This window comes from Poecilia latipinna, unplaced genomic scaffold (genome assembly GCF_001443285.1).
Source record: "Poecilia latipinna isolate Pla-1442-1.1 unplaced genomic scaffold, P_latipinna-1.0 Scaffold793, whole genome shotgun sequence".
Lineage (NCBI taxonomy): Eukaryota > Metazoa > Chordata > Actinopteri > Cyprinodontiformes > Poeciliidae > Poecilia > Poecilia latipinna.
In genome coordinates, this window is record NW_015113409.1 from 250,031 (window position 1) to 265,196 (window position 15,166).

At 40.7% G+C, this 15,166-nt stretch overlaps 1 protein-coding gene across 9 annotated transcripts in view; it reads left to right on the forward strand.

Annotated features, from left to right (window-relative positions):
- LOC106956167 (endophilin-B2-like) overlaps positions 1 to 4,182 on the forward strand; it is a 38,878-nt gene extending 34,696 nt beyond the window's left edge. For all 9 annotated transcript variants that reach the window (XM_015046822.1, XM_015046813.1, XM_015046816.1 and 6 more), the window contains one exon: positions 1,559 to 4,182. In XM_015046822.1, coding sequence (XP_014902308.1) covers positions 1,559 to 1,666 — 108 coding nt within the window. In that variant the 3' untranslated portion in view covers positions 1,667 to 4,182. The remainder of the gene's footprint in view (positions 1 to 1,558) is intronic.
- Positions 4,183 to 15,166: the final 10,984 nt, after the last annotated feature.

Here is a 15,166-nt window from a genome sequence, read left to right on the forward strand (position 1 = left end):
TCCGTCTGTCAAATATTACTACCTGTAGCGTAGCAGCGGTTCAACAGCGAGAGCAGAACCAGCGTCTTACATCGCAGCTCGAAGACTTAAGGATGATCTAGGCTTGTTTTACAATCTCAAGTAGGCCTGTCGCCATAAACAACAAAAGCAGTTAATCACATGTTAAATTAAAATGAGCTCGATAATAAAATAAATTTGACCAGAGAGACTGGATGCCTAAAGTCTTCACTCTGGTGCTTTGTTATCCTTTTCCCCTCGTTTCCTTGGTAACATCTAAGCACACAGGGAGATAAAAACGTCAGTTTTCCTCCTCTCTGGCTGGACTCAATATACAGGACACGATGGCAAAAACAGCAACAAATTGAACAATTTTCAACTTTCATAGCGTTGCTAAGCCGCGTATGCACATCTGTGTGTACGAACTTGAAATTTTACATGCATGAATTACGTTGTTCTCTCTTCTGGGTGAGGGCAAAAAGGAAATTGCAATAATAAATGTGTAAAGACACAAATATATGGAACAAGAATCTCCGTATTTTAAAAGTATAAAATTTGTCTAATTTTTGCAATGCTCTGAAGATAAAAGGCAGCCTGAGCCACTTCCTGCCAAACCACTCCGCTAAGCTCTTTATCATGTCGCTGCATTTGATAACATAGTGGTCAATCTTTAAGGTAAGATTTAGTTTTGCTGCTTCTAAGGTCCCATTACCATGAAGTCTGTCTTGTCAGTGTTAAGTAGCAGGAATTGATTTGATAACCAGCCCCTGAGGGGTCTATCAGCCATTAATGGCTGATAGACAGGCCTCTAGTTTCAACAAGTCAGCACAGTTACCAGTAGTGAAAAGAAGATGTAGCTGCAGATCATCAGCATAACAGTGAAAGGTTACATTAAAGGGACACAAAAGAACACCGAGAGGATGAAAATGGAGAGAAAATAGCAGTTGGCCAAGCACAGACCTGGAGGGACCCCGTGCCTCACAGCACAGGTCACACACAGCTCATTTTTGAAGCCAACGTTCTCAGATGTCATGGACAGATAAGATCTCAGCAGTGAGTTTCCAGTAACTCCAATAAAATGTTGACGCCTGTCCAGTAGAATACTGTGGTCCACAGTTAGTATTCCACATGTCGTTTAATGTGAACTAAGCCACCAATCCAAAGGGCTGCATTCCTCACTGCATGGTTCACCTTCAGTGACCGATACAGAATGTGCCGCAGCATGCCCTGCAAACACACTGGTGAGGAATTTAACTGTGAAGAGTTCATTGTCGTCATACTCCTGCACATCTGAGAGAGAGTAAACGGTGAGCATAAAATCACCGAGATCAGCGTGAGCCATCAGGAACAATGAATGCAATGAAAACAAAGTGTGAGTGTGTGCATCCTTTTTATTTCATCAGAGATGAGAAGTTGTTTCATCACCCTACTGTGAAACTTCAGCTGCTTCTCATCTGTTCTGCCTTTGGTTGATTGGCAGCTGAGGTCCTCATCCATCTGGGCTCTTAGCTGCCTGCTCTGTATGCCTGTCCTAAAATACTCCCTGTGTTCTGTGTTTCAGCTGATTACAGTTTACACAGTGCCCGGAATGGACTCCGATTGGCTGATTGGCGAGAAAGGAAATCAGAAAGGAAAAGTGCCTGTCACATACCTGGAGCTTCTGAGTTAGAGTGCATGCATGTGCATGAGTGTGAACGGGCACAACTGAAGCTTTCACTTCAAAGGAAGTCACACTTGCACTAACGAGTAAGCTTCAGTAAACACTCCACTGCAATCCGCTGCACACACTCCTCAGAACAATGAGAGAAGGTCTGAACACATTGACACTGTTACAGCGAGAGCAGGAAACTCCCTGGCTGGGATCAGCCACATTCCTCATAGACCAGTTTTGGTGATGTCATATCAATGTTGTCATTGATGTTCTTCTATTTATTGAAGTGCATGTCAGATGTTTGATCAGAGGATTTCTGATGCTAACTTATTTGTTTTTTCTGAGTGTTTCTTCATGTTTTTACAGACCTTCCCACGATCTGGGAAAAACCTCCCAAAAATATAGAGTGGTGTGAAAAGTTTTTTTACTCTTTCTTTTTTTTTTTTTTTTTTTTTTTTTTTTTTTTTTTTTGCAAGTTTGTCACATTCAAAACATCAGACCACTTTAAATATTAGTCAAGTAACGTATGTAAAGACAAAATGCAATTTTTAAATGAGGATGTTTATTATTATGGGTAGGCCCGTGGCGATAAATCAATTAATTGCACGCTAAATTAAAATGAGATCCATAATAAAACGAGGGTGATAATAATCGCTTGTTTGTTTCGTCCCGTCTCTGTCTTTATCTACCAAAAAGACTGCATGAATAAAGTCTTCACTCCAGTGCTTTGTTACTCTTCTCCTCTCGTTTTCTTGGTAACAGCTAAACGCACAGGGAGGTAAAAGCGTCCGTTTCTCCTCTTGGGCTGAACTTGATACACAGGACACAATAGAAAAAACAGCTAAAAAAGTTGATAAATGTTCAACTTTCTTGTGTGGCCTTGCTTGACGAGCTAGAAATTTCACAGTAACGAATTACGGCGCTCACTCGGCTGCATGAGGGCAAGTGACCGTCGCCTCACTGCACAAACTCCATAGAAATGAATGGAGAGGGAGCAGCGCTGACTCCCATCCCCATGTGACCATTACCTCAGTTGGGGCTCCTGGTCTCCTACCACAGAGCTGGCATGAAGCCCAGAGAGGAGCAGCGAGCAAGTCGGGGAACCGCTGGTTTGAAAGCTCAACATTACAGCTGCAGTCTGGCAGTGCTTTAGATTCAAACTGAATCACCGCAGTTAACCATTGAATCTGTGGAGCCGCTACGTTGTAAAACAGTAGCAACTAAACAATACAACCAACATAACTGCAGCTAACGTGCTCTGATGCAGGTTTCCTTGCAACTGACCAAGTTATCTCAAATACTTGATAACAGTTATTGCTTCTGCTGGTTTCCCAACCAGTTATTAGGTTTAGGGGGTAATCGTTCCCACAGGACAATGTCAGTTCAGATTTTTTTTTTTTTTTTTTCACATTATAATAAACATTTTTGTTTAAAAACTGCATTTTGTGTTTACTTGTGTGGTCTTGAATATTTAAATTGGTTTGATGTACTGAAACACTGAAGTGTGAGAAACAAAAGGCAGGAAATCAGGGAGGAGGCAGACACTTGTTCACCCCACTGCATACTTCTGCTTTTTCTAATATGTTTGTTCTGCATTAGTAGGTTTCATCTGAAACCTTTCATCTTTACATGAAACGGTCCTGGACTTCAGGCATGCAGTTTTCATGTCATTCATTCGGGTTTAAACCACGCTTAAAATAAACAGTGAATCCCGGGTGTGATTCCATACCTCCCAATCCCCACCGGTTGACGTCTAGGTTCCCTAAACTCCCACAGATTGCTTTACAGGACAAACATTTTTCCAGAAAACACTGAAACGAGAACAGTGTTTACTTTTTAACTTTTTTTTTTCATCCATAACCAACTCAAACCTTCCACTGAAGCATTAATGTGCAGTGGAAAAGGGCAGATAATGATCCTCCTGGGATCTTTTCCACTCCTGACTGTTGAGAGGAAGATTTGTCTTAACTGCTGATAAAGATGAAAGTCTTAGCAATACTGCTTGCTTCATACCGTTCCACCACACTACAGATTCCCGCCTGAGGAACAGTCTGCACCCCTGTTCAGCAAATAACAAACTGCCTTACAGTGGCGGAGGGCAGCTGCTCACAGAATGTGCTCTTCAAGCCACAGCCAGCATGCAAGTGCCCCTGCCCTTCATCATACCAGTGCTTCTTCAGGTGGTTTGTCCTTTTAGTGTTTTGTTTGAACACCTTCAGGCCTGTTTGACTTGAACCTTAAAGTGTCCTCAGTCTTAGTGCTGCATGTGCTGCAAATTGCTGTAGTCGCCTGTCCTGCTGGAAGTGTGTGAGTGAATAAACAATGTGAGATTTGAACTTCTTTGCACCAAACCTCACATCCAGTCTGTATGCATGAACCTTTCTTACCTCCTAACAGCCGGTGTTATGAGTTTTAGTGAAATAAGCGGAAGGCCGTCTTCGCTCCAGACGTCAAGACAGAGGAATGTAACCACCTTGTCCTTCAAGCCTCACTTATTTTTGCTTTTTAATAAATGTGCTACTGATGTACCTTTATTTTGTTTGCATTGATTTACCTCTTACTATCTGAATGAGCAAAAATAATTTAATAAAATGCATAATTTATTTGAAATTGTCTCCTTTGCATTTACACTGTCAGTGAAATATATTCACTAAATCTGTCTCAGCACTTGTAGCCATCAACAAATGTCTGGCTTGATTCTGTCTGGATAATTGACCAATCTTCTTATAATGGTAGTAAATTAATATTGGGTTGTTTCCTTGGTGTGTAGACTCTTTAATTATAGTCCACAACATTGCAGCCATGTTTGAGGTCGGGGTTACCCATATGGCTTCCCTATTCAGATGTGGTGATGCATGTGGTTATCCCTCATGAATAACCAAGTGTCCTGGTCACAGAGGAAAAGCTTGAGCCAGTTGATGACATGTACGAGAAGAGTGTTTGGTGAAGTTAAAGTTTGGCTTTTTAAATCTAGCAAAATTCAACCTTGGTGGCATCATGGTGCTGTTCTGGTGCATTACAAAGTGGATTGAACTGTCTCCAAAATGTTCAGCTTTACATCGAATAAAGGGGTAACTGGGTGAAATTTGGACACAGCTGGGAGTTTGAGCAGACCTCTGTTGAGAATCTGAGTCATTGTTCTGGAAAGAAACCAGCAACAGAGGCTGCGAACTGCACTTGTCTAAAAATGTCTGGAAACCCACGGCAACAATCAGAGCTGTTAACAGCCAGACACTGGATGTGCAGCCTGTCAGCATGTGGCTACACAGCAGCCATTAAAGCCATTTTACAACTGAATCATGCAGCGGCCTGAAATAGGAAACTTGTGCTATAGAGGGGAACATACTGCCAAGGTTCTGATTCTACACCAAAGACGTGACCTTTGGCATCACAGAAACCCAGACAAACCCCATCAGCAGCTGCCAGTACTGCCTAATGCATCGACGGGGGAATCCTGTGAGCAACTCTTGGATAAAACCTTTAAATGTGAAATATGAATTCAGGAAGTTTAGGTTGACATCAAAAGGTGATTTTGAGCACAATTATGACTCTAAGTGACTTATAACTGGGAGAGAATGATCACACTCACACCGCTATGAATAAGACCACTTTTTAAGTGTTGCTTGAATTAGTCATACTTGACAACACTAACAACATTCTGTTGATAAAATACTTGTTCCCAAGTTGACCTCCCTTCCGGGACTCCACTTGCCCCTCCCTTAGCAACTTTCTGTATGTTTTGGATATGTCCCGCAAAAAATATTCATTAACTTTGGGAAGGATTCCAGACATGTGACACATCACAAGTTTAATTTCAATCATTTCTACTGAACACTCCGACCTCATTAAGCTGGATGAGTGTCCCTACTGTACAGCAGTCTTGAATCACTGACTTTCTAGAGAATCAACTTGAGCAGTCCAACATATTCAATAGATTTTCCTCAAATCACCAAGTGGGTTGCCTTAATGATTATCGTCATGTTGCGAAGTGAACATATATGCTAGTGCCATTTTTAAAAAGACTTAAACAAGACGGGGTCAGAACTTTATCCAGCTGAATCACTCCATCAGTTCCAATCAGTTTTCAGAAGAGACCTCTTCTGGAGCTGGAGCGTCTGAGAAAACGCAAAAGCTTTTCAGAAAGCCTAAAGCCAACTTGGAAACAAACCAGACAATGTTTAGAAAGCAATAAGATAGAATATGACTAAAAATTACAACATTCAAATTATAATGTCAAAATAATTTGATAAAAGACGCTTAAGCTACATGTTTTGCCTGAAACAGACTGTGGAACAGCTTTCAATCCTTTGGTCAGTTTAAAGGGGCAGTTTCATGTAAAATCAACTTTTTTGAGCTTTATGTCATGTTATAATGTTATCCCCTCATCAAAAACATAGCAGGAGTGGTTGAGAAATCATCTAATCTCCTGTGGCAACCATTCATCTGTGCAAAAGACCGGCGTGGACGTAGCTCCGCCTTTGAGGGGCAGCTCCACCTCAAAGCTGCAGTTTCCAAGCTTCCACCTCTCAGAGCAGCCCTTCCCCACAACTCCCTCCCCCATCTAGATCCTTCAGACTAGCCAGCAGCAGAAAGCAAACACCTGGTAGAACTATGCATCGCTGGTAAAAATGTTGCTGAAGACTTAGTAGAAGAGACATGTTGTGATGACTTCCTGAAGGCGGCTTTTCAGAAAGAGTGAAGAGTTTTAAGAGACAGAGGCCCAATTGCAAGGCATTAAATATCAAAGTCAAATTTCCTTTAAGTCATATATGATGTATATAGCATTATTATACCTGAAGGCAACATACTTGATTGTGCTACAAAATGGCACTATGTGGCTGAAAAATGCATCATACTGCCCCTTTAAGTCTAGACTGAAAATGCATTTCTTTTCCAAGGTTTTCAACAACAGTTGAAATGAGACAAAAATGTTGTACTTTATTGATCTGAGTATTGAAAAATTGCTGTAAAATGGAGTATACCTTGGTTGCTATTATCGTTATTGTTAGTTTATGCCAGAAAAGTCACCTGAGACATCTTAGCTGACTCCTTTTGAGGTTTGCTGATCCTTTTGATTTTATTTTATACCTGCTTCTGTCTGTAACTACTGCGAAGCGCTTTGGTCAGCTGAGGCTGTGGGTGATGTACTTTATAAGTGAACTTTGAATTGAGCTGAAAGTGTTGCTGTTGTTAAATCCAAACAGACGTTCATAATGTCCTGACTTAACAGCCTGTATCGCTTTGGTGCTGGGAGCAGGTGAGCTTAATGGTTCTGTTGTTGGCATTCCAGACTCCAGGACCTTGCTCAACAGCAACAGCTGTTTATATACAATGATACTCTTAGATTACATAGTGCAGACCTTAGTTGAAGATTAATATGGCTCTTAAAGTTAATGACTCAGAAAATATTGTTTCATGGCCTCAAAGTCCCTCCCAATCTTTACTTTCTACTTGTCTGAGATCAGCTCCCAGGTTCAGGACCAGACATTAGATTAGTTTGTTGTTGTAATTTATTACCTCTACTTAACTATACTTCTCCTAAAGTTATTAGATCGAGGCCTAAGGTCAACCAGACGAGCTCCTGTTTTACTTCAGTTCTCAGTTCTCTTGCTGCGGCTTGTGGTTCTAATGTGCTTCAACGGTGATAATGAGTGTTTGGACCCGACTCCTCCATGAACACACTTAAAAGCTGAATGCTTTTCACTGTGTTCTGTTCACAGATCAAAGTGAAACCTCTGTGCAGCTCAGTCAGAGTAAAATGCTTTGAACAGATGCCAAAGAACTATGAGACAAGAAGAAAACCATAAAAGTTCAGGAGAAAAAGGAAGAGCAGCGTGACTCAGATCTCACATGCTGTTGGACTAATGGAAATGAAATTAAGTCGTGGTCACACATCCATCCATCCATCCATCCATCCATCCATCCATCCATCCATCCATCCATCCATCCATCCATCCATCCATCCATCCATCCATCCATCCATCCATTCATTCATTCATTCATTCATTCATTCATTCATTTTCTTACACCCTTGTCCCTGGTGGGGTCGGGGTGGTTCCTATCTCCAGCGAGCCGTTTCAGGTGAGAGGTGGGTTCACCCTGGACAGGTGGCCAGTCCATGGCAGGTCATGGTCACACATATTTAATGAAAACACTCTTCAACACCAAATGCTTACCACTGTGGTAAAGTTCCATTCTAAATACATGTTAGAGCAAACTCCTCAGCCCTGACTTGCCCTGTGTGATTTATAACAGGCTATAAAATCATTTGCAGCCTCTGATTTAGTGACAGAATGAACCATATGTTCCTCTCCTGACATTTTGACTCCTCTCTTGTTCTGAAGTGTTTCGGTTTCCTCGCACTAACCAGACCACAGACGAGACACTGTGTCTGCCTGATGCAATGTGTGTGAACTCGTGCTTTGAGCTTTTCTAGGAACTATGATGATTGTTACAATTACAAGTTAATGTGAGTGATATTGTGACTCAACCTTTTTTTTTTCTACAGCAGCCAAACACACTGAAGGAACTTAGCAAAGAAGCCACAAGGTCAGATTTGTAGGATCACTTCCTGCTGCTGGCAACAACTTCCAGGTTCATATCTGGGTTTTCTGTTGCAGCTCAATTTCAAACTACAGAAACCTTAAAGTGACTGAGGAAGAGCTATTGCTGGCAGCTGAAGGAGTGCTGGAACATAGTTTCTGACACTAATGACTTCTGCTAGAAGAGCTTTGATGACAGAAGGGCCTACAGGCTAAACCTCTTCCTATCTCAAACGCCTGACTGAAGACATGCACCTTCAAACATGGAACTGGGTCTGTTTACAATAATAAATATGTATACAATGATAAGCACAGCCTTATCTTAACTACAGGTTTTCATACTGAGGCATATTGGTCAGGTATTTCTTGGATCCATTGGGATGCAGCACAGTACCAACTGTTTGTACAGTCCTGAAAAATAACACCTGCTGAAATTCATCATCATCATTCACAGCATTTCATTTAACAACAGACGGACTGCAAAACACAAACTCTTACCAAGTAATCCAGGTCTAGTTTCTAGTGCACATTTTAAATAAGACGAAATGCAATCACAATAACCTACAGGAGCTTGTTTTAAGTCTATGATTCTTTAATATTGATAAAAAACAAAGTTCTAGTCCCACTGGAAGATTTTCCCATGTTAAAAGGGAAATAATCTACCAGTGGAAGTAACACTTTACAATCTGTGCTCAAGAATTATGGACTTAAAACAAGCTCCTGTATCTTGCTAGAAAGTTATGTGTAAGTTAGTTTAGTCTCATTTCAAGTGTACTAAGATATTTCAAAAATCACTTGGTAAGATTTTGTTTGTGAAGGTTAACAGTCCACCTATACTTCTGATGAATGCCCAGGCGTTTCATACGCCTGGGCAGTCAGAGAGCTCTGCAGCAGATGGTTTGACGCCTGGACGGCAGCAGAGTTTCACTCGGTTCCTGTAGGTTCTGGCAGGATGTTGCACTAGTTTAGTAATTCATCATGCCACACGAGTTTTGTTTCCCGTTTCCCTGTGGTTCATGCTGTGGGTTTTGGTGGTGAGGTAATAATAGTGTTATGTGTAAAGATGGGAGATCTTGACTGAGTTGCTTATCTACTTCTAGATGTCAGTTCAGATGGCTAAAAGTTCTATAGTTCATGCATGCAGGTGTGACAGGTATTTGGGCTTAAATAGTAAATATACCATGTAGCATGATTCAGCGCCCAAACCCGCAGTTAAGAATCATAAAGGGAAAAAAAAAATGTCTCACTCAAAGTATTTTGACAGTTTTATTTCTTTTGATCTGAATAACTCTGGAATGTTCTTGCATTGTCGCTGCTGGTATTGCTGACAGCAGTAATGAGTCATGTGCAGTGGTTTGTAAAAGCATTAATGCTGCTTTAACCTATCAAGCAGTTCATTGAATAAAATTCAATGAACTGCAGCCTTCATTGAATTTTATTGGGATTGTACGTGACTAATTGCCAGTGTCATCAGTATTTCATAATTATGATTTTTATGTAGTTTTACAATTTTATTCCCCCAAATATATGAAATGAAATGATATCAGACTTTATTAGGACACATAAAGGTGATTTATATGAAATTATCAGTCATTTCCATTCATGTACACATTCACACACTGATGACAACAAGCTACTGGATCATAGCTGCAGCTGCCCTGGGGCAGTCTGGCATATCAATCTGAAATGTGTGGGAGGCAATTAGCATTAGTATTTAACTTTTGTTTTCTTACCAGCACCAGCAACACTTTTATGTATCTACATGTATTTATAGTCACACATAGTTTTCTGATCATTTTTTCTGTGTACTCCAGTAGCCAGGCAGCAACATTCCAAATTCACTGAGTCTAATTCTGCAGGATCATCTCTGAAACTCCAAAATAAAATAAAAAAACAGACATTTTCAGACGTCAGCCAATTATGTGTCAGTCCAGCTGCCATATTATTTTGATAACTGCGTGCAACTGAATCTCACTTTGAGTCCATCTGTTGTCTGAAGGCTGCACAGCATCATGAAGACCCAGGAACACGGCTGACAGGTCCAAAAGAAAATCAAAGTTCTGGAAAAGAACAGTTCATCACTGAAAAATGGGAAGTAACGTCATATTGGAAACACAGAAAGTGTGGAGGAAAATGTTCAAGTCCAATGGGATTATAACTGATTGTACAAATGATAATTACTATGAATAACAATATAGCATTCACCAGGATATTTATTGTGCATCAGAGGGTACTTGACAGAACTGAACCCTGCAACATGACCATGACACAAAACATTGCAGTAAGTCTGAGAGGCCTAGTCAAAGCCCATATATAGTGTAAAAACAAACCTAAATTTCCGTCTTTTGACAATAATCATTGTATGAAATATCTCCAAAGATTTTTAGAAAGATCCAGTCACTGACTGGCTGTCAGAGCTGTTATCCATTTGTCCAGGAATCCTGCAGATACTCTCTGTGCTCAGGTCTTTTCTGTTGCATTCATGAAATGTCACTCAAACAGCTCTGCGAGAGCAACAGCACTCGAAAAGAATTCTACGAAAGGAATTCATTGCTGTCCTAACAGTCGAGAGCGCAGCGCCAAACCTGAAAAACCTGAATAACCTCAAAAACTACGCGGAGTTTTCCAGCCTCCCTGCTCTGCATTGTTTTAGGCAGGCAGCAGATACTGAGTGGGTGAAACAGAGAGCAGCTGCATCCTTTTCCAGACGGCTTCCCAGGAACATTCAGGCCACAGAAACCCAAGACCCAACTGGTAGTATTTCCAGTTTGGGCCGGTGGTTTGACTCCTGCGATTCATAGGTGCCAGAAAACCTGTGAGAACATTAAAGAGGAAATCATGACTCAGTGTTGTTGCCCTCAGACAACAGTTTAATGTAAGTATAGTCAGATATCGGCTGTAAGCATTACTGTGTTCTCGTGTTAATTTTTCAATTCTTTTCTTGATTGTGTGGCATTTTCAGATGATGGAAACATGTTAAGAAAGCCTGTTGCTGGATTCATTTGGACTATTCAGTTTTTAACTTCATGGCCACACACAAGTCACTACAGCTAAACCTCCTGGCAGCTTTTATGTACACTTCTGACATCACTACTATGCTCCCTGCAGCTGAGCTGACACGCTTCATCACCACTTTCTGTAAAAGATGTTTGTAATCCACAGCTCTACTGAAATACAGGCATAATTATGTTGGGATTTGATAACCTTTTGTTGTTCCAGTAAATGTCTTCTGGAACATTCTGCATGGTGGTCAGTCTGACTTTAAAGGACTCTTGGTCATCTAGATCAGAGATCTCATATCCAAGCCTTGAGGGCCGGTGCCCTGCAGCTGTTAGCTGTGCCCCTGGTTCAACACACCTCAGTCAAATGACTGAATTGGCTCCTCAGTACACAGTCAAGTTCTCCAGCTAATGACCTGATTACTGACTCAGGTGAGCTGAAGCATCTAAAACCTGCAGGACTTTGGCCCATGAAGGCTGGATTTAGATGAATCTAGATGAATTTTCTTTAAAAAAAAAATTGTAAACTAGCCCTTTAATTTAGAGTCAAAGTGCAAGTGTCAGATACAAACTTTAGCACTGCTAGCCAGCCGCAGCACAATCTCTAACATTGTTTTGCTCTATGCCCAACACACAGCTCCACATTGACAGCACATGTAAATAAGCAATAAAAAATGATTTGGCAAAGGAGAAATCACTTTTGCCCACATGCCTGTGCCGGCCCCCTGGACTGTTGGCACCCTGGGCATTGAGCCATATTGCTCATATAAAAAAGCACTGTCAAACTGAGCCTAATTTTTAAAACTAAAGAAATTATGAGATTCATGTTCTGCAAATTAAATATTTGCTGATGTAGGCTGACAGTTATTTCCCAAAGACATACTTTGAATTCGTTCATTACATCACTCCTTGGAAGCATACTGCTCATTCCATAGCTTCGCATTTCCTGCTAAACTTTCACCTGTGGAGGTGTATAGACAGGACTGAAACCCCAGCCGCCCACACAGTTACTGTCTAGCTAATGCCTTTTTAATTCATCTGAATAGTTTTTATGCACCCGCCTCTTCATCCATCCGTCCCCAGTGTCTAACCGCTTCTCCCTGCCGGGTCGTACAGCTTGAGAGGTCATGAGTGAAAACAAATGGATCAGTGGGAGAGATAATCCCCCCCCCAACAAATATGTAATAACCTGTGCGCATATTGCATACCATAACTGAGTTGTTTAATAAAAAATGATTTATTTTATTTGATGTCTGCATTCAATCTTTTGTTTTTTCTTGCTCGTGTCACTGGAAACTGTCCAACATGCAGACTGTGGAATTAACACACAAGAAAATACTTGCAGGTGAGAGAGAGAGAACAGCACAGGGCGAGAGAATGAGTTTCAAGAAAATGAGAAACAGCTGGAAGGACGAAGGAGACTGACGGATCCTAACACAAGGGGGCAGACACAACGACGGGAAAAATGACTAGAACTAAGAAAGGATCTACAAGGAAACACGTGGAGAAAACTAAACACAAAATCCACAAGAGCAGAAATACCGCTACTAAAAAATAAGTCTATGTGGTAATAAAACCAAGGAGGCCGACAGGAAATAAAGAAGCAGCAAAATAGAGATACAAGAATAGACCAAGTATAAGATCAAATATTAATAAATAATGAAGAGATGATCAAAGCCGGAAACACAAATTAAACTAAAAACATCACCTATGGATGATGACATGCACATCTTGACTGTAAAATTCACCCACCACACTGTGCAAACCTTCAACATTCAGCAGATTCTACCAGAGCTCTCTACTTGTCTCCCACCGCCCCCCACCCACTAATTACTACTGGTGAAGTCAGAGTTTTACTCATCAGGATGTCTCTACTCTTTGTGATATTGAGAAATACAAAAATCCCCTTTCTTTTCCAAATGTGTAACTCACTGAAAAAAATAGTGATTGAACTGCTTCTGTTGGTAACAAGAAATTAAGTTTGTCCAACTTAATAAATTAGTTTATTTCTTTAAACAAAGAAGTAAACTAATAAATGATCTTTTTTTGGCTCAGGCAGCCTTTATTTGAGAGTAGTTACACAGGAAAGTGGGTAATGAAGGAGGAGGAAGACATGCTGCAAAGGTTATGCTGGGAATCAAACCTGCGACGGCCACGTTGAGGACTAAGGCCTCCTTATGTTTGTTGTGCTCTACCCCTGGACCACCACAGCACCGGGTTGGTACAGGATCTGTCCCTACTGAAGCTTGCGTTGTGACGTCTGATATAGATGCCAACGTGGCATTGAACTTAATTGTTTCAAGTAAAGTCAAAAGTTCCTGTATAAGTTAATTCATCATAAAAAACTACAGCCCAAATATATTTTTTAGAGTGTAACAGATGCTGCAGGATCTGGGCAGACTGGAGCCGGGCCTGGACTCCATACACAAACACATTACTTTTGATTCTTTGTAACAATTGTGCAATCTTTAACTGACGGATACAAAATAGGAAGATAGATAGATCAGCATCTATCTAGGGCAGGGGTGCCCAAGTCCAGTCCTCGAGAGCTACCATCCTGCAAGTTTTAGAAGTACCCTTACTCCAACAGACCGGAATCAGCTCTACAGAGGCCTGATGACGAGCCATTCATTTGATTCAGGTGTGTTGAAGCAGGAATGCATCTGAAAGTTGCAGGATGGTAGCTCTCGAGGACTGGACTTGGGCACCCCTGATCTAGGGTTTTTGATATCTATCTATCTATCTATCTATCTATCTATCTATCTATCTATCTATCTATCTATCTATCTATCTATCTATCTATCTATCTATCTATCGAAACATTAGCATTAATTATCCTCTTTCAGCTCTCTGTACAGAATGACCTTATCTTCCTTGATACATTCCAAACTGCATTCAGATGTCAGCTAACAATAATTTCTGAATATTTGGAGTGCTCTGTGTTATTCCCCCTGCCTCCACACTCTGTTATTTTTTATGGTTCCTTATCCTCACTCCTCATGACTTATGGGAAACATTGTAGTCACATGGGGAAAAAAAGCAAAATATTAACAGATAAGTCTTTGCCTCTCTATTCTTTCACAAAATGTTGTTTCCTGTGTAGTGACATGTTCATGTTCTTTCATTTTTGACAATATTCAGTTCTCACTCACAATTCATATTACCATTTTTCGTGTGTGTGTGTGTGTGTGTGTGCCGGTTTCATGCGTGATGATTTCTGCCTGTCGTAAAGAGAAACCACAGCTGACCTGTTCCCATGGAAACTGCTCTGCATCTCTTCAGTCAGCTTCACTCTTCAGGTCTCTCATTTTCATATGATGATGGAAAGTGTTTCTTTTCCTGTTATTACTTATTGCATGTATCAATCAAGTTCAATCAATCAAGTTTATCTTTCCAGCAAAAAAGCGGCTCCAGGTACTTTATATAATATACACAGGAAATTACAAATTTGTAATTCAGAACATTATTATTTTTAAGAGCACAGCACTTTGCCCCTGCTAAGCAACCTGCTTACTGCTGTGCCACAGCATCTCAACTGGATTTTAGTTCAGACTTTGATTAGGCCACTTTACACTCATGCAGAGATGGACTTGTTGGTGGTTCTCTCACCGCCTCACAGCCAGTAGTTCTCCTGCTGGACTGGAATTGTTTTTCACGTTTCCTTTACAGTTTATTTCTCAATCACTTTTCCTGCATTTCTCAGAACAGAATTGAAATTCTCAAAACTCCTTATTGAATCTTCAAATCATTGTGTCACTGGTGCACATCAAAAAAAGCTCCTTCTTATAACTGTCAACTAGTTGCAAATGCTTTTGCACATCATGAAGGTGATTTTGTCAAATTCTCTGCTTCTTACCTACAATTTCAATTACTTTTGCCATACTGATCAGAATGTATTATAAAAGTGAATTATCTCCACCTCCACAGCATTTAAGCATCATTTCATTGTCTAAGCTTTAACATGATTCTCATAATAT